The sequence below is a fragment of the Syngnathoides biaculeatus genome, chromosome 9 (assembly GCF_019802595.1).
Source record: "Syngnathoides biaculeatus isolate LvHL_M chromosome 9, ASM1980259v1, whole genome shotgun sequence".
NCBI lineage: Eukaryota > Metazoa > Chordata > Actinopteri > Syngnathiformes > Syngnathidae > Syngnathoides > Syngnathoides biaculeatus.
Genome location: NC_084648.1, coordinates 24,909,512 through 24,930,321, shown reverse-complemented (window position 1 = coordinate 24,930,321; position 20,810 = coordinate 24,909,512). Strand labels below are relative to the sequence as shown.

Here is a 20,810-nt window from a genome sequence, read left to right as displayed (position 1 = left end):
GAGTGAACAGGTCGGATAGGATTAGAAATGAGCTCATTAGAAGGACAGCCGAAGTTGGATGTTTTGGAGACAAGGTTAGCGAGAGCAGACTTTGATGGTTTGGACATGTTCAGAGGCGAGAGAGTGAGTATATTAGTAGAAGGGTGCTGAGGATAGAGCTGCCAGGCAAAAGAGCGAGAGGAAGACCAAAGAAAAGGTTGATGATGTTGTGAGGGAGGACATTTGGACAGTGGGTGTTTGAGAGGAAGATGCACGAGATGGGGTTGGATGGAAAAAATATGACATGCTGTGGTGACCCCTATTGGGACTCAAACTCGGACACCAATTAGGTCTCCTTCCCTGCCACCTCCCCAGTGTGTTGTCTTATCTTATATAACAAATAGACGAGACTTATTTCGAGAATTCCAATTTTACTCACAAGTTGTCGACATTTGGGTGACTTCGGTATCCTCTATATACTCTATATCCGGTTACTGAGCATGCCCGGTAATGTAGTTGTTGTTCTCTCTAGGCTATAACACCACATCTTCCCCTCTATAAAGAAAATTAACATAAAACTAACATGTGGTCCCCGTTTTAACGACATCTCATTGTAATTGACTGTAAACAATTAATCTGTGTAAACATTTCATTGAGAAAGCAAAAGTACAGGTACCAGTTCTCAAGGCATCCTGACAACAGCTGATCAACATGTCAACAATCTACTTGTTTTTTTTTTTTTTTTTTTTTAAATATTGCATCTGAACAGCAACTCAGAATACTCAACACAATGTTCAACAGCTCTCTAGAAGCCTCTTCGGTGGCTGAACATGTCTCTTAAGTCTCGACATTCCCTTAATAGCAGGTGATGCAGGCACCTTTATCAGACCATTGTCTCTTAGGTGGCTGAGCATGTCTCTTAAGTCTCGACAGTCCCTTAATGACAGGTGATGCAGGCCTTTATCAGACCATTGTCAGCACAGTCTGGCCCACTCCCAGCTAGCTCGGTAGATCCAGCTGTGTCCTGGTGAACCGCTTCCTGGGCCACACTGTCCTCCTGACTCTGCTGCAGCTGAAGGGCCGTCCGGTTCCTTCTCAGCGTCAGTCCACTGTCCATCTGGGCTTGGTAGGAACGTGGGGCAACTTCCTAGTGCACATATCCAGTTTGCTTCCATGTGGCAGATGTTTTGCTGTTCGATCATGCTACAGTCTCTGTTTCGCCATTTGGTCCTCCTTTGCTCTCCTGATTCTGGATGAGCTTTTGGGTGTTAGCAGGGCTTTATCAACTGGCAGGTTAGAGCGGATGCGCCTACCTGGTGACAGCCCATTTTGAAAAGGTGCGCTCCAGTAAATCAGTAGACTCTTCTGGAAGCTGTCAATGGTCGGTGACTTTTTTAACAGTTCTTTTACCATCTTCACAGAGCTTTCTGCCAAACCGTTAGATTTGGAATATGCTGGGCTCAGGGATGAGAATTTTCCGCGGATTTGGGGAATTGCAATTTTATTTTAGCTGAAAATGTCATTGTTGTTACGGCTTACATATAACTTATAGACATACGTACGCATATGTTATCAAGCGCTCTGCACGTTTTCCCAGTATGGCAAAAGTCTTGGAGCAAAAAGATGAAGATTGTGCCAGAGAAATTGATAAAAAAAAAACATGGGATAAAAAGAAAACTTTCAGATGGGCATGGCTTGAAAAAAGTGTAACCGTGCAGACAGGAACGAAAACAGTATCAACGTCTAACCGAACACATACAAAAAGTGGACGTTCCGGAAAAGTCCTGTGCACTTATCCAGGAGCATATCCAAACCAGGAAACACAAAGGTAAGTTGGACGTAAATTTCTCAAATATTATATAATTGACCACTGTTAATACAATTAGGCCCATCTGTAGCACTGGCCCTGTAGATCACGCATTTTATCGCTCACTTTTATATTTCATAATTTTTCTCTCTCTCTCATATATATATATATATATATATATAAACATTACTTGTATACTTCTGAAGTATAACTTGTAAGTGCAGTAGCCTATTTTATATAAATTTCACTCTACATTTTTATGTCTGAAGTTTGACAATATTATTTGGACTCAAATTTTAAGTTTTCAAAATATTATGTATTCACATTGTTGGAAGTAACCAGAGGTCACCATTTAACAATGTGTTTTATAAAAAATGTTCATGCCCAAAGGAAGGAATGTTTTCAAAAATCATGTGTATAGTTTTGTGGTAGACCTCAGGTGCTGACACAATGCCGTATGGCAGATGAAGAAATCTATACCGTCTATCTGGATTATTGAATGTACACAGTCGGGAACTCTCCTCCTCAGGCCTCATTTGCCAGAAGCCCGATGAAACATCTAATTTACTGAACCATTTAGCTCCAGCAAATTATGCCATTATTTCTTCTCTGGTTGGCAACTTAAAATGTTCTCTTTCAATTGCTTCATTTAGATCCCTTGGATCAAGGCATGTTCTCAGGGCACCTGTTCTCTTCTGCAGAACAAGTGAGCTGACCCATTCCGTTGGCTCATCGGCTTTTTGATGACTTCTAATTTTTCCATGCGCACCAGTTCCTTTTTCAGTTTTTCGCGCAGTGCAAATGGAATTTTTCTACAAGATTGTACAACAGAAGGCACACTTTTATCCACGTATATTTTATGTAGACCAGGTAAACACCCAAGTCCTTTTAAATATTATTTTTATTTCTTCTTAAATGAATCCTGAACAGTTGCGTTGTTTGACATCACTACAAACACTCTAACACCCTAACCCTTTTTGCAAGCACTAAGACCCAGGATTGGTTGTACACTCATATCCACAATCAATAATTGTGTTCTGATCTTTAGATTTTTTGTGCTTGAAAGTTGCAATGCAACCTCCTCTCACAGGAACCCGTTCTCCAGTATCACCACTCACTTTTATCTTTACAGGATGAATTTTGCTCTGAACCTTCAATTCTTTGTCATATCCTACCGATATCAGATTTACGTGAGCACCTGTATCAAGCTTGAATGGTATTATCGTCTTGTTCAATTCAATTGGGACAATCCATTCCTCTTTTTCGGTTGTGCAAGCCTGTACCACGCTCACAATGAACTCATCATCCTCAGATTCCTCAACTGTGTGAACTTTGTCTTGAAGCCGTTCTGCAACTTTTAGGATAGTAATTGCTTTTTCCACAGTTACACAATTTTCCAAATGCAGGAGAGGATCTTGGCTTGTGACTGGCATTTAAACTCTGCTGGTTTCTCTTTTTGTTTGGTACATGTTTTCTTTTTCCTTTGTTCTTTATTAATGACCTCTTTGTAGCTCTTGCTTGGGCTCTGGTAGTTTCTGCAGCTCTACACATACTGACAGACTTATCTTAAGTCCAGTTTCTCTCAATAGTCTTTCTCGTAGTGCATTGTCTATTGAGTCTCAAATTCGCATGTTTTTGCTCAGTGTGTGAAGCTCTGCAAAGTCCTGGTCAAAAGGTACTCCTTCCTTTTGCTCATGTGTGGAAAAACTTGTACCTCTCAAAGGTCACATTTTGTCTTCGTACAAAGTATTTCTCAAACTTGGCTATTAGCTGTGCCAGACTCAATTTAGTTTCATCAAGTTGAAAACTTTTGTATATATCCAAAGCATCTTCTTATGACGTAAAAGCTATGTGAGTTTCAGTTTCTCATCTTCTCCCCCTGCTCCACTTGCTGCCTCGTATATATTAAATCTTTGCTGAAAACGTTTCCAGTTATCAGCAAGATTACCAGTCAGCTACATGGCGCTAGGGAGATTTAGCTTATTCATGCTCTTAGGTGAGGTAAGTTACCTGAACTCCACAGCTTTTTCTTTTGTTGAACACTTCCCAATTCGGAAATTCTTTCTGTTGCCGTCCTCTCGTTCACTTTTCAGCCATTTGTAGCAGTCTCACACCGCAGCAAACTTTTTTTCCCCCCTGTGTTCCTTTGCTAATACGTCTCACTCATGCCACTGAATAATCTTCTTTTTGCTGTCTCTCTCATTCTTGTGGATCCCCCCGTGGCAAACTTTCCGTCTGAAACTGCTCACGGCCACTCTTGACACTATGTGTAGTCTTATCTTATACAAGAAATAGATGAGACGTATTTCAAGGATTCCAATATTTACTTACATGTTGTTGACCATGTACCATTCACCCCTTCGGGCGACTTGTTATTCTCTCTAAGCTATAACACCACACTTAGGGCCATTTTCTGTAGCCAGGGATCGGATTGCCAAAGCCCCCCGCCTTCGGCCCCCGCCCAGCTCACTCTACACCTGACCCCTATGGTCCCTCCTACAGGTGGTATGCCTGTGGTAAGGGGAACCCACATTGCCTTTTTGGGCTGTGCCGGGCCGAACCCCATGGGTGCAGGCCCAAGTGCTCATCACCAGGCCCCACCTCCAGGCCTAGCTCCAGAGGTGGGTGCCTTGGTGACCCGCATCCGGGCAAGGGAAACCTAGATCAATTTTTTGAACTCGTCATAGAGGTTTTTGGAGCCATATTTTGTCTGGCCCCTCACCTAGGACTTTTTTGCCATGGGTAACCCTAAAAGGGGCGTGAAGTCCCAGACAACTTCCAGGATCAATGGGACACACAGCCCTTTACCATGATAAGGTGATGGATCAATGAGGGATAACATTAAATATTGGGTTATTCACTTTAAGTTAATTTAACAGTCTCTTCCAGTACTTTGACTCACTTGAAAAGTGGGTGGGTTCTAAAACAAAAGTTGCTCTGTCCTGAATTATTTAACACATCTAGATGTAAATACCATTAAATAAAAAATTGAATTCTGCACTCTTGTCTCATCTTCATCTTTTGATCTGGAACTCAAATGTCTTCAGTATACAACAGAAACAAAGGATATGTGGTGGCTGTTCCAATACTTTTGAGGGGACTGTATGTATCACCAATAGTTTAATAAAATGGCTAATATAAAATCACTAATCACTGGCTCATCAATTGCCATGCAACAATAAATTCACTATTTTTAGAAATTCGCACGTGAGCGTGTATAGGTGCGTTTCAGCTAATTTTCTGATGCCAATGGTTATTTGTGTCTAAGTCAGTGTTGACTTATCTTGAAAAAAGACCATTTAACCAATGGAAACACACTTACACGTAATTATGTTCCTAATCCTCTCTGAAAAGGGTGAGTGATGAGCGATGTGTAATGATCATGTCTGTGAGGAAAGGCAAGCGGCTCATCTCCAGGCTCCTCCCCTACCTACCGACATCCCAGGCTGCTGCCGTTGTCATGGCAATTGCCCGCAACCTTCCAACCCTGGCCAAGAAGGACAAGCAGGACCAGGTAATTAAAACTTTTTACCAGTGTATTGTACTAGAACATGGATGTCAAACATGTGAGCCCCAAGCCAAAACCTGCCCACTATTGTTGGGATTTGGATTAAGGCTATAGCTGACATCTAAAATGTTTTTTTTTTGTTTTGTTTTGTTTTGTTTTTTCTGTGTGTCCCCCCTTATTCAGCTCTAAACTCAACCAGAATGGATAATCTGCATCCCCTTTATGACGAAACACTGTGTCACAGTGGAGTTTTTGAGCTTTCTCTGTGATTTCGTAAGATTTTAATTGCCCTTTATTGAGGATCAGAATTGAACAGAACAAAATTTCTAGAGGTGAGGGACAGACAAATACAGTACCAACTGTCACCAGAATGAGAAAATAATTTATTACACACATACAACAAAGAAACATTAAATATGGATATTGCACAAGGCTGTAGCACTACCCTTTGAAGGAAGGATAGGACAAGATGGGACAGGACAAGGACAGGAGAAGTATGCAAGACAAGGATCGTGAACCTGGCAACACATAGAAATGTGGTAGGAGTGACAGTGAATTATAGACTTATATAGAACACGAAAATACAGTTGAAGCCAGATGTTTACATAACACTGCAAAAACACACTTCCTTTTTTGTCTCACTCTCTGAAGTCATTTTTTATTAATTTCAAACAAGGAAGCAAAGTGTTTGAGGTGTGGCCCTAGATAAATCCCCAGGTGTGCCATCAGTTAACTCGCCGTTTGTCAGTTAACCTATCAGGAGTTTCCAAAGCCATGCATAACCTCATCTGGGCTTCCCCGTGTTCTTTAAAGACATAGTACTTTTTGTATATATAAACTTTTGACCTCAAAGAAAAATAATATAAAGTTAACTTTGAAATTATCTCATTTGTGTGGCATTTAACTAAATAATAAAAAAAATTGGTTATCCTGATAGATGGAATGGAGATGTTCAGTCCAATTTGTCTTCAGCCAATGAGTCAAAAGGATAAAATGTTTTTGCACAGTGTATGTAAACTTCTGGCTTCAACTGTAACTGTAGGGGGATGCCTAAGCAATTCGTGAATGTATGAATTATTTGTTGAGATAAGTGAGTGGTCACACACCCTGTGAAAGAATCCCAGGGGTATGTGTCTATGTACACATGCAAGTGAATTCCCACAGTTGTGCATGCTAAAAAAAATGACAGAAATGTCTTATTATTGCTGTACCTGCAAAGCTGAGGCTACGTACCTTACCCAATCAATCAAGACCAGGACCAGGGACTACCCGAGAACTACTCTGTGGACAGGACATGTTCCAAGCCGAGGGTCCCAGGGCAGTCTGCGGGCTCCTCCATGGCAGTGACAACTGGCTACCAGGTGGTGGCCGGAGGCACCCAATCAAATTCGTATATTTTTATCTACACTTACTTGAAAATCATCAAACAAATGTAAATGTCAGACAAGTATAACGCAAGTGAGGTTAAAATGCTGTTTTAACATTTTTTTTTTTCAGGTGTGGAAAAAAAAAAAATATTCAAAGCTCCCCTGTTTTTTGAACGACAAGCCGGTACTTTTTCCTTTCGGCATATTTAACGATGAAGCGAGAATTTTTTTTTTTTTTTTTTTTTTTTTTTTTTTGGTCGCTCTACCAACAACTTTAAAAGTACAAAAACTACTTGTTCAAATTTAATGTTTAAAACATGGCCGTTCCCAATAAGGCACTTGGGTTTGGGGGTGCGCAAATTCCTTCAATGTGTAGAAGAAGACTACCTTTAGCACGCATTGAAGGAGATTCCACCTCAATGGCACTTCAAAGGAGATGTTCTTCTTTGCCTTTCGGATTGTCCCGTTAGGGGTCGCCACAGTGTGCCATTTTAGATGAACGCATATTTGTTTGGGACAGTTTTACACCAGATGCCCTTCCTGATTTAACCCCTCTGCATTTAGCCAGAGAGAGAAGCTTAAAGCACCTGGTATTCCCAGGAGGTCTCCCATCCAAGTACTAACCAGGGCCAAACCCACTTAGCTTTAGAGATCTGACGAGATGGGGCATTCGCAGGGTAGCATGGCCGTAAGCTTCCACTTAGAAGAAGATGAATCTACCTAAATTGCATGTAGAAGAAGAATCTACCTTCACCCTGCGCAGAAGACTGCGCTAGTTTTTGGTGGACTCTTAGTAAAAGGCAGCATGACACACACAAACTCAAAATATATAGTTTTAATTTCATTAATTTAAAATCTTGAACAAAACTTGCCGCATGTAAGGGTCAGTGTTTTCTAAGGTCTGCCAGTGGATCTTAAAAGTCTGGAGGAGTGTGAAAGAATCAATCATCACCAATTGATTTAAAAGCCTGCACTGCTCTGTAAGGGGAACACAACTTCACTTGTAACTTGAGATGAAAATGATATTGAGAGCAACAGAGAGACACAAATGATGTGTGACGAAGACTTTGAGGCGCTTCAACGCCAATACTGAAGACAATGACTTTCGTGGTTTGAGTTAACAGGATGGGCAATAAAAGCAATTACTTTTCTGTTTAAGCTGCTTTACTGCCATTTTACAGTGACACAAAACAAGGTATATAAAAAAACATTTGCAAAATATTTCTCTATGAATATCTAATTTCACAACGTACTGATACATATGGTATATATCTGTGGCGTATGCCCCGGCATTGCTCATGTCATTGGGGGATAAAAAAATACAACATGCTACACAGTGTGTGCGCGGCTTATTATCCGGTGAACGCTGTGATCCGGAAAATGCTGTACCTGGCTGTGTGTGGAAAAAGTAATTACCACCCATGTTAAATGATGACTTATTTATTCATTTTCCATACCACTAAGCCCCCCTATGGTCGCGGCCATGCTGGAGCTGTCCCATCTGACTTTGGACAAGAGGCAGGGTACACCCTGAGCTGGTTGCCAGCCAATCACAGGGTGTATATAAACAACCATTCACACTCATTTCCATACCATCCATCCATTTTTTTTGTACCATTTCTCCTCACTAATGTCGTCGCTGTGCTTGAGCCAATCCCTGCTATCTTCGGGCAAGAGGCAGCGTTGAACCTTAACTGGTCGACGGTCAATCGCAGGGCACTTATAAGCAAACAACTGCACTCACATTCACACCTACGGGCAATTTAGAGTGGTCAATCAACCTAGCGCGCACATTTTGGGGATGTGGGAGGAAACCAGAGTATCTGGAGAAAACCCAGGCGTGTGTGGGAAGAACATCCAAATTTCATGCAGGCATGTCCTGGTTGTCAGAACTATGAGGCATATGTGCTAACCGTTTCTCCGCTGTGCTGCCAATGATGAGTTAATTGTGCCTAACATTTGGCTAATTTTTACTCATTACCCCCAAGCCTGATTACCTCCAGACCTGTTCAATGAAGAAATAATTTCAACAGAACCTGTTGTACAAAGATTTTTAAAAATCTGCAACAAAATGACATGATCCAAACAAATTCACGAAAAGTCCAGAAAACAAGTAACTGACATTATCAGGCTGAAAATGGTTACAGAGCCATTTCTTAAAGCTTTAGGATTCCTGCGAACCTTTGGGAGAGCCATTATCATCCCTTGAAGAATCATGGATCAGTGGTGAGCCTTCCCAGGACTGGACAGCCTACACAGATTACCCCAAGAGGACAGCATTGACTCATCTAGGAGACCACCAAGGAACTCAGGACAACTTCTAAAGAACTGCAGGCCTTCCTTGCCTTAGTTAAGGTCAGTATTCATGACACAACAATTTGGAAAAGATCCATGTAACCATGGCAAAGTTCCAAGGCCAAAACCACTACTGACCAAAAAAGCACTTTTACAAAAAACTACTGGACAATTCCCAAGACTTCTGCAAGAATATTTTGGACTGACGAGATGAAAATTGAGCTTTTTGGAAGGTGTATGTCTTTTTACATCGGCCATAGCATTTCAGAAAAAGAACATCCCACCACCATGGTAGTGGTAGGGTGATTGTCTTACAGCTGCTTAGCTTCTTCAGGACATTTGATTGATAGAACCATAAGTTCTGCTATTAAACAGAAAACATCAGTTACTTCAAACTAAAGCACAGTTGGATTCTGCAGCAGGATAATTATCCAAATCACACCATCTAATTAACCTCTCAATGGCTTAAAAAACCAAGTGAAAGCTTTGGAGTGACCTAGTGAAAGTCTTGTCATGAATCTGATTGAAATGCACTGGGATGACTGTGAAAAGGTCATTCGTGCTCAAAAACCCTGGATTCTTGCTGAATTCAAACAATTCTGCAAGGACGAGGAGGCCAAAATATCTCCTCAGAGATTTTGAAAGACTCATCTCCAGTTGCAGAAAATGCTTGAATTGGTTGTTGCTGCTGAGGATGGGCCAACCAGTTGTTAAGATTAACGTACCATTACTTTTTCCATACAGGGCCAGGTAACTTGAAAAAAAACTGAATTTCCCCCTCCACAATAAACCACCTTTTAAAAACTGTTTTAAGTTTACTTGGGTTATAACTTGTCTATTTGCATTTGTTTGATTTTAAACAGAGTGGGGAAACTATCCAGAAAAATAACAATTTGAGAAAGGGGCCAATACTTTCACAGCATTGCACAGTGTCATGAAATAGCATCTGTTGAGGGAGCAGTAGCTCACTTTTTTACTTCTGGGAATACAGATGTGTGGTGGCTGATTAGGGCGTCTGTCCAAGTTATTAGGAACAGGGGTTCAAATCTCAGCCGTGCCTGTGTAGAGTTTACATCTTCCCCCTGTGCCTACATGGTTTTCTCTGAATCCTCATCCCCCCACATCCCCAAAACATTGCATGGTAAGTTAATGTAAGATTCCAAATTGTCCATAGGTATGAATTTGAGTGTGAGTGGTTCTTTATTTATAGGGGCCCTGCGATTAGCTGGTGACCAATTCAGGGTGTACCCCACCTCCTTCGCCAAGATAGCTGGGATAGGCTCCTGCACTCATGCGTCTCTGAAAATTGTTAGATGGATGGAATACAGAAGTGTGAATCAGAAGCCTGATGTTAATGCTAATACAGTGTTACCTCTACTTACAAAATTAATTCGTTCCGGAAGCCGTTTCATAGCTTTGATTTTTCGTAAATAGAAAAGCATTTTCCATGTAAATAGCCTAACCCGTTCCAAGCTCATACAAGATTGTCGTCAATGTCTTGTGCAAAATTCTTCAACATAACAACGAGCAGCATCGTTGTCGGTGGAGAAGGCTCACCAAACAGAGGCATGCTTCTGAGGTCGTAGTGCTTTTGAAATATTTCAAACCAGCCTTTGCTTGCCAAAAAGCCTTGTTTTCGGGAGGGTGAATTGCTCCTTGCAGCTCGAGGTTTGTCAGCACTTTCTCCAGCCTCTTCATCATCGTCACCGGGCCTTTTTGTGCTCTTCTATCCACTAAGCTAATGCAGCTTCCATTCGAACAATCCTTTTATTTCATGGAGTCCCCACACATTTTGTTATTGAAGCATTTTTACGGATGTTTGCCTCATCCTTCTTTATGTAGCCGTGGATTCAGTCATTCATTTATGCCATAATGGCATGGCACAAAAGGAAAATTTCAGCTGTCTTTGATCATAAGCAAAAGTTTTACTTTTTTACCAATTATCTTCATCTTCCTCTTTCCCTTGGGCGCTTCGGATGAAGCTTTCATATCAGCACACCACTTCAGGAGCAGACTTTTGAATGAACATAATTTGGAATTATATTAGCAAAAAATGGTGACATGTTAAATACTTATCAGGTGCTTTACCTGTTCACTGATGCTTCCGATCCAACCTGATTAGATACAGTAAAAAGGAATGGGTACTCTGGGGGGGTTTCCTCCCAAATTCCAAAAACATGCATTAATTAACATTCCTCACTCTAATGCCGACAGCGAGAGTGTTTTCAGCCATGTGAGGAAAATACAGAGTATAGGAAGACAATGGGAACTGATACTCTGACATCTTTGTTGCAATTTAAATTGGGACAGTTTCTGTTACAGAGTAAAACCATCTTTAGAATAGATGAAATCTGCAAAATCCTGCGCTGCTACTTATAATAAGCAACACTAAATTTACTGCAACTGGGGAAAGAACTAAGAAGGAAACTCAATACGTTTTTTTTGTAAGACTGATCTCGTCCTACCCATTTCGGCTCTAGTCCGGATCGTCTCGCTCACTGGTAGCAGACGACGTCATCGTCGATTGCTAATATTGTCACGGTACACTAGCAAAAGTTTTCCTTGATTATGCATTTATTTTTTGCGCTTATTACGGCCTTGTCGATAAAGCATGATATATGCACGCGCGTCACACTATTTCTTTTTCCATATATTTTGAAGTCAGGCATTTGTTTTGTAATCGAAGAATCAACCAGCAATCGTGAAAGTAAGCATGGAAGAACCGCCAAGTAGGAAGAGAAGAACTCAAGAATCGGGTCACCACCAAATGGAATGGGAGTCTCTCCAAGGTGAATATGTTGGATGGATTAAATTGTCAACAAAAGGTCCTGAGTTCTCATTCTGCGTTCCGTGTAAAAAGGATGTGAAAGTTTCTGCTTGTGGATTTTACGATCTGAAAAGCCATTTTAAAACTGCCGGACACATGGAAAATGTAGCGAAAAGCAAATAACACGTCTTATTGACCAAGCACTTCGTCTCAACTGCTGATCCAGCGGCATCCCACAAAGTTACAAATGCAGAAATGCTCTTCTGCCATTTTCTTGCGGAGCACAATATCCCATTTATCGCTGCTGACCACTTCTCTGACTGAGTGAAATCTATGTTCCCCGATTCACAGACAGCTAAGTTAAAGATTTTCACATGTATCCTAAATTCTTATTGACATTCATGGCATAAAGTCAATGATGGTCTGAGTTCCATTGCCATAAAATTTATTTGAATCATTCTATTCGATTCAATTTTTTCCCCATTATTTTATTAAAATTATTTTGTTTTCATTTAATGTAAATATTTGTTCCTAGTAATAAATAAATGTTTATTTTGAGTCCTGGACATTGTGGTCTAATTGCAAAAAAAGGGAAAAAAATAGAGTTAACTGTGGTGCTATATATATATATATATATATATATATATATATATATATATATATATATATATATACACACACACACACACACACACACACACACACAGAGAAAGAGATATTAAAGTTTTATAGATGGAATAATATATGACTATGCCGGTATTTATAATGTGGTTAAACTTATTATCATAACAGTATGGTCTGTATTTTTTCAGGAGTTTGCTTTTCGGAGGATGAAAGCAACGATGATCATAAAGCAGAGCCTAGCACATGACTAGACACACCATGTCATTGAACACTGCAGAACTCAGCCCTTTACCCTCTTGATTGACGAAACCAATGACCGTAGCACCAAAAAGAGACTGGTTATATTGGCTCACTTTTTTGATGTGGATTACACGAAAACCCGACTCCTTGATTTACTGGAGTTGGCATCAGATACAGCGTCAGCAATCTTTGCCATTATTGGTGAACTGTTCCAAGAAAAAGACATTCTGTGGACAAATGTCGTGGGATTTGCTCGTGACAATTGTAACACTATGGTTGGAAAGAAAAACTGTTCTCTCAAGAATCATTGAAAATAATGAGGCTGTGTTTAGCATTGGATGCATTTGCCACATTGGCAATCTCTGTAAAAAGTAGACTGAAGACATTGCCAGTGAATGTGGATGACTTGCTGGTGTTTTTTTTTTTTCTTCTAAGAACATCTCAAAACGAATGGAGGATTTTAAGTTTCAGGACTTTACAAACACTGAGCATGAACAAATCCTCAAGCATTGCCACACGCAATAGCTATTTCTGAAAAAAGTGGTAGAAAGAACTCTGACACAATTTGAGATTCTCAAAAGCTAGTTTGCCAATTACGCAGATGTTGAAAGGCCTGGGAAAGTGAAATCAATCAATGATAGTCAAGAGGACCCTCTAACTCTCATCACACTCCGCTTCCTCAGCTTCATCTTACCTCACATCAATTTATACAACATACTCTTCCAAACAGAAGAATGTATGATTGGTGATGTAATGTCAGAAATGGAACGGCTTCCAAAAAAATTTTTAGTAAAATTTGTATCAGCAAAAAGATAGCAGACTTGCAGTTGGCTCGAGTTTTAGGGCTCTCTTCAAAGACGATGATGATGAAAGCAACCTAAGCATCACGCAAGCAAAGGAAACGATCTTTTTTCTTCCGTGCGTTCTTTCTATGAGGCTGGTGTGACCAAAATGATCAGCAAATTCCCCTTTCAAAATGCTGTTCCCAGTGATTTAGTGGTTCAAGAAAGTGGTGACTCAAGAAAGGATGGAGATTACAGCCACATTGTGAGGTTGGCTGACAGGTTTGCACCACACCTGGATCAGGAGGAATTAAAGGACGAGTGGGAAGATTACCAGCTGCTACTTGATGTTCTCACCCCTCAGAAAAGCTAAGATAGAAGCTTAATTAACCGTCTTTTTAGCCTCACATATTTAAATTAAAAAGTGCAGAAGAGGCAAGATCGCTTTCCATTGATGAAAGATATTTACAAAGTTCTGCTCTGCCTCCCTCACTTTAATGCCGACAGCGAGAGTTCAGCCATGTGAGGAAAATACAGAGTATAGGAAGACAATGGGAACTTATACTCTGACATCTTTGTTGCAATTTAAATTGAGACAGTTTCTGTTACAGAGTAAAACCATCTTTAGAATAGATGAAATCTGCAAAATCCTGCGCTGCTACTTATAATAAGCAACACTAAATTTACTGCAACTGGGGAAAGAACTAAGAGAGAAACTGAATGAATTGTGTTGTTTGGTAAATAAAATAACTTTACACAAATTATCTTTGTTTTTATTCTACATATTCTGTCTTGCTGTGAGTAAATATGTGCCGCATTGTGTGTGGAAGGCTTATTATTGCTAAGGTGAATTGCAATCATTAATAAGGGGAGCAATTGGCCGAGGTTGACAGGTATGGGTGAGATGTGCCCTAGGTGTGTCAGAAGAATTTTAGGTGGCGGTGAGACTACATCAGGGATCTGCTCTGAGCCCCGTCCTGTTTGCGGGGTTAATGGATAGGCTGGCAGATGAGGTTAGACTGGATTCCTCTTGGACCATGATGTTTGCAGATGATATTGTGATCTGCAGGGAGCAGGTGGAGGAACAATTAGAAAGATGGAGTCACACACTGGAAAGGAGAGGAATAAAGATTAGCCGATGTAGAACAGTGTATATGTGCATGAATGAGAGGAGTGGTGGGGGAAGAGTGAAGCTCCAGGGAGAAGAGATAGCAAAGGTGGATGACTTCAAATACTTGGTCAACAATCCACAGCAATGGTGAGTGTGGTGAAGAAGTGAAGAAACGGGTCCAAGCAGTGTGGAACAGTTAGTGGAAGGTGTCTGGTGTTCTATGTGACAGAAGAGTCTCTGCTAGGATGAAGGGCAAAGTCTATAAAATAGTGGTGAGGCCGGCCATGATGTACGGATTAGAGACTGTGGCACTGAAGAAACAACAGGAAGCAGAACTCGAGGTAGCAGAAATGAAGATACTGAGGTTCTCGCTTGGTGTGAACAGGTTGGATAGGATTAGAAATGAGCTCATTAGAGGGACAGCCAAAGTTGGATATTTTGGAGACAAAGTTAGAGAGAGCAGACTTTGATGGTTTGGACATGTCCAGAGGTGAGTGAGTATAATGGTAGAAGGGTGCTGAGGATAGAGCTGCCAGGCAAAAGAGCGAGAGGAAGACCAAAGAAAAGTTTGATGGATGTTGTGAGGGAGGACACGAAGACTGTAGGTGTTAGAGAGGAAGATGCACGAGATAGGCTTCGATGGAAAAAGATGACACGCTATGGCGACCCCTAATCTGGACAAGGCGAAAGGAAAAGAAGAAGCAAACTAGTCAAACCCAAACTAATTCATTCAATTTAAGACCATTCCAATATAACTGTTACACCAGTAAGATGACGTGTAGAAAGTGAAATGCTGCAAATAGTTACTCAATTTTTTCACATTTTGATCACGATTTCAAGACAAACCTTTATTGGCTATTAATGGGGTTTTTTTGTAGGGGTGGGTGGGATATGTGGGGATTAATAGAGAATGACATCTATGTCAGAATGTTGAAGGGTTGCAAAAAGTAGTGTTGCTCTTCAGGAGTTTGACTGTTTTCAACTAAAATATATAAATTTTTTCATGGCTACTGTATATGCTAATCCAGACGTAATATTTCTCCCCTCGTTAGGTGCTGTGCTGGTTAGTGGAGCCAGTCTCTGCTGTAGTCATCTCCATGTCGAGCACTGCACTCACAGACCTGCTCCAGGAGCTTCAGGGCAGTGAGGGTCAACTTGTCACAGTACTGCATAATAAGGTACACACCACGGCATATAACATGGGAAAAGAGTCAAATGACTACACATAAAAGGTTGCATCATAATGAGACTTCCAGGTGTCCCATTAGATCATATAATTACTTTTTCTTAGATTTCAGTCTTCAGTCTGAACCAAATGGCCAGATGTTCTGTTAGCACCAGAAAGTGTGGCAGTACTATGAACAGCATGTAATCAATACCACAACTCCAAAAATCCAGGCGGATCCTGGTTGGGTACTGAATACTGTACTGACCTCTCTGAGCATCACATTTCTGGATATTTTTGGGGTGGCCACATGCTTAGGTGGCTGATCCCTCATAAAGGTTGCAACTTTGATTCAGAGCGACATTTGCCTCAAATACGAGTGCGCATTTTGTAGGCAAGCAGCATGCCTATGGAATGTTTTATCATAAATAGTCTAAGCTGAATGTACTACTGTACTGAATATTGACATCATGGAGCAGAGGCAAAGGGTATACCTTTGCTGTTATCGTGTGCATTCTTTGAAAAAGAACAACAACAAAAAAACCATTTCTGATTACAGTGTTCCCTTGTTTAACACAGGTTTTTATGTTCTGAAAAATCCCCGTTTTAAGTGAAATCCATGTTTTTTTTTTCCCCCATTACCTATTTCTCCCTCATCCTCACTTGCTGGCTTTGTCAACTCTGCGAGGTCGTCATCCAGTGACATCTTGAGATTGTGATAAAATATTTAAACATGCAGCACTTCAGAGCCACATTTCTAGCATCAATCAATTATGTAAATTAGGCAGGCTGAAAACATTCTGTAAATTACAGGACACATTGCATGGAGGAGATTGATTGACAGTGGTCTTCATACAGTAACTTAGCTCATTGGGATGCTGAACACAGTCCGGTTTGTCCCTGAGCAAATCAGGATGCAGAACACAATGCGCATTCTTAAGATGTAAAAAAAACATGATGCTTTTCGTTTCCCTTGGAGACTCCACTATCACCAAATCACACTAGCGCTGTCACATGCCAGCACACATTGGTAAAGTACATTTTCATTAGTTTTTTGTTTGTTTTTTTGCAAGTTTATTAATCTTTCTTCACCACGGGCCCCAAGAACCTTTGGTGGAATTAAGTTGTGTGCATGCGTAGATTCATACGTGTTTTCTCTCAGCTGTCAAACATTTGCCTCTTCTGTCCCCCACGATGCCTTTTGTTTGTTTGTTTCCACTCATCTTTCGCATAGTTCCCCAAAGGTTAATGAGTATAATTTTTATTATTCTTTAAATTCAACATACGATCAGGCCGATCAGATTGCTGTAAATCTCGTGCTTAGACTTGTTTTGTGCCCCTACCCAAAGGTTTAGGCAACTGAGTTAAAAAAATTAAAATTAAGTTTGTAGATCCTGTGTTTTGGCTATTTATACTGTACTTCTATAGAGTGAACTTTCAACTTGAACTGACTACAAAAAATATGAAAATATCAATTTCATTGAAAAACAATCACATTGGTTTTGTCATCCGAATCCATGGTCCAGAATGGGCAATTTTAATTTGTTGGTCACGTTTATTGCGGCACCGTAGAGATAGATCACAAATACTTTTGGCAAATTATGTCCCCTTTAAATCTATGGCGCAACAATTCATTCCTAAACTGTCTTAGCACATTTCAGCAATTCAAACATTGTGTTTTGAAATATTACCAAAATCACTATGTCCAGGTCTGATATACTAGTTCAGTTTATTGTGCAACTTTGGCAAGTACCTTATTTCAAGGGGACTAACAAGTGGGATGGTATTACAAGGATATTTTTGGACTGTTTAGATTTTGAGGATACATACTTACATATAAAAAAATTATACATATGAAAAATAAACAAAACCAAAAAATGTCAGTCTATTGTTGGATTAGACTTAGTTTTAAGATGAACAGTTTTGTTGATCACTTTGTTTTGCAAGTGCATCAAAGTCTGGCGTTAGTTATGTTGTGACAATTCTCAGAACTGATCAGAGGTGTTCGTCACTCAGATGGGATCTGTAGGAGGATTTGTTAGGGTTCATTACACTAAAGGGTCTGTTCACACACACATTAACCCAAACACCACCAGCATTGTCTGTGCCATCTTGCGGATTTCTGGAAAAATGCCTGCGCTTAATGAAGCATAATACTCATCCACTTTGAAAGTTTAACTTATCTTTTTAGACACTGTCATATTGGAGATTAATTAATTCCATCCGTGTCTCCAATGGTGCTGAATCTTGGATGGCAGTTTGTCAGATGAAGGATTTGCTGAGCCTGCAATCTTGATTTTAACCGGTGAGCTGTAGCCATCAGTTCCTATATTGATTGGCTGATGGCATAATCGGCAAATATCAGTGATTATGTTGTCTTTTGTACTTTCGAGCAAAGGATGAGTGGATTCTTGTGAGCTAAGAATAAAGGTGCTATATTTTACCAAACCAACTTTTTACTAGTATTTGGGATGTTAAATTGGAGCTATGATTCCTCAGAAAATATGAATTTAAATCTATGTCCACGTATTCATGAGTTCTAGACATTTTTGTCTAGAGAGGAGTGAAATCAGGTATTTCAAATTTCTTGAGGTTATCTACGTCACTAGCCAAAATATCTTCTTACCCCTGTATCCCCGAACTAGTGCTTTAAACATATGTCTGTTCTAACAAGTTGTGAGGGTTGGGTCTTCTACACGGAAGCAACCAATTAGAGGAAAAGTGGCCTTCTTCCTCAAATATGGACAAGGTGGATACAGACCGGGTTCAATCTAAGTAGCGTTCAGAGGGCCCTTTTTTGGATACGAGTATGACAAGACCAAGGTGTTTATTTTTAGATGATATTGACTCTTATACTAAGTTTTTGTTAGAGAGTCAATCTATGGAGATCTAAATATCCAAAATATGACACCTTTAATAGCTATGCTAGCTACGCATTAAACAATCAGTACATATTGAACTTAAACCTTGGCGTGGCTGCATATGCTTTAATGATACATCTCAAGTTGTTGGGTTAAATTTTCTGAAGCCTTGAGTTAATTGTAAATAATAGTCATTTGTCAAAGAGCTCAATGGACTGAAAGAGGCGAGGCAGGATCAGTCCTTGAAACTGGAAGTGCATGGCATAACCTCCGCTGACTACAGCGACATCACCATCTACAGTGAGGACAAAAATGATTTTGTCGCCCGACAATTTCCAGGTTCTCCTACTTAAAAAGATGTGATTTCCTTCGTAAATATACATCACCTATGAGAACAAAAAAAATCCAGAAAACCACTTACTGATTTTTCAAGAATATATTACCAAATTGTGGTGGAAAATAAGTATTTGGTTATCTACAAACAAGCGAAATTTCTGGCTCTCACAGATCTGTAACTTCCTCTTAAAGAGGCTTCTCTGTCCTCCACTTGTTACCTGTAATAAGGGTGTCTGTTGGAACTCATAGGTATAAAAGGACACCTCTCCACAACCTCAGTCACAATCAAAACTTCACTATGGGCAAGACCATAGACCTTTCAAAGGACACCAGAAACAAAATTGTAGTCATGTATCAGGCTGAGAAGACAATCTGCACTAGGTAAACAGCTTGGTGTGAAAATAAAAAAAATCAAGACTGGGAGCAGTTATTAGAAAATGCAAGACATATAAGACCACTAATAATCTCCTTTGAGCTAGTGTGCCACACGAGTTCTTAGCCTGTGGGGGTCAAGATGATCACAAGAACAATGAGCAAAAATCCCAGAAAAACACAGGGGAATCTAGGGAAATAATCTGGAGAGAGCTGGGATCAAAGTAACAAGGGTGACCATTAATAATACATCGTCACGGACTCAAATCCTGCAGTCCAGATATGTCACCCTGCTTAAGGCAGTACAGCTCCAGGCCCGTGTGAAAATTGCGAGAGAGCATTTGGATGATCCCGAAGAGGATTTTCATATGGGTAGATGAAACCAAAAAAATATATATTTTTTTGGTAAAACTCAAATTTGTTGTGTTCGGCAGCGACAGAATGCTGAGCTGGATCCAAAGAACACCATACCGACTGTGAAGCATAGTTGTGGAAAAGTCATGTTGAGGTTGTCTTTTTGCAAAGGGACCAAGACGAGTGACCCATTTAAAGGAAAGAATGAATGGGGGCATGTATTGTGAGATTTTGAAGCAGGATCAGTCCTTAAAACTGAAAAAAGATCCATCAGTCAGGCATTGAAGATGAAACATGGCTGGGCTATCAGGATCAGCATTGATCCCAAACACACACCAGGGCAATGAAGGAGTGGCCAAGCCAGTCTCCAGATATCAACCCCATAGAAAATATTTGGCAGTTGAAAATCTTTGTTGCCAAACAGCGCCAAAACATCACTGCTCGAGAGGCGATCTGGATGGAGTAAGGTACCAATATACCGGTAACAATGCATGAAAACCTTGTGCAGAAGAACGTTTGACCTCTTGTCACTGCTAACAAAGGGTATATATGACAATGTAATGAGATGAACTTTTGTTATTGACTAATTACTTATTTTCAATCATAATTTGCTAATATATTGTTTCAAAATCGTCTGTATTTTTTCCCCCTCATTTTCTTTCTCCTTGGTGTAGTATAGTGCCGTGAAAAAGTATTTGCCCTCTCCTGATTTTTTTTTGTGAAATGAGCCTTCGCTGACTGCTTGAGTTTTTGCTTGGGAACTCTCTCATTGATGCCATTTTTGGGCAATGTCTTTCTTATAGTAGAGTCATGAACACTGACCTTAACTGAGGCCAGCAGGTCTTTAGACTTTGTTCAAGGTTCTTTTGTCACATCCTGAATGAGTCGTTGTGACACTCTTTGAGTAATTTTACTTGGTTGCCCACTCTTGGGAAGTTTTGCCATTGTTCCCAGTTTTCTCTATTTGTGGATAATGGCTCTGACAGGGGTTGGCTACAGCCACAAAGCCTTGGAAATGGCTTTGTAACCTTTTCGACGCAAAGGGATTTCAATCACATTTTCTCATTTCTTCGTTAATTTCTTTGCATCGTGGGATGATGCATTGGCTCTTGAGATCTTGTAGCCTACTTCATGTTCTCTGACAGATTCTATTTAAGTGATTTTATTTATTTATTTTTTGATTCAATAAGTATAGTGGTCATCTGGTTTGGGCGTGGCTTATGAAATTGAACTCACCTTTCC

The 20,810-nt window shown here is 40.2% G+C and overlaps 1 protein-coding gene and 1 pseudogene across 5 annotated transcripts in view; one reads left to right on the top strand and one right to left on the bottom strand.

Annotated features, from left to right (window-relative positions):
- Positions 1-20,810, top strand: part of patl1 (PAT1 homolog 1, processing body mRNA decay factor) — an 83,977-nt gene that overhangs the window by 59,522 nt on the left and 3,645 nt on the right. For 3 of the 5 annotated variants that reach the window (XM_061830070.1, XM_061830073.1, XM_061830072.1), the window contains 2 exons: positions 5,141-5,300; positions 15,533-15,658. In XM_061830070.1, coding sequence (XP_061686054.1) covers positions 5,141-5,300; positions 15,533-15,658 — 286 coding nt within the window. Of the gene's footprint in view, positions 1-5,140; positions 5,301-6,513; positions 6,763-8,823; positions 9,017-15,532; positions 15,659-20,810 lie in introns of those variants that run through there. The other 2 variants (XR_009796420.1, XM_061830071.1) reach the window with 2 other exon arrangements.
- Positions 7,237-7,355, bottom strand: LOC133506838 (5S ribosomal RNA; annotated as a pseudogene).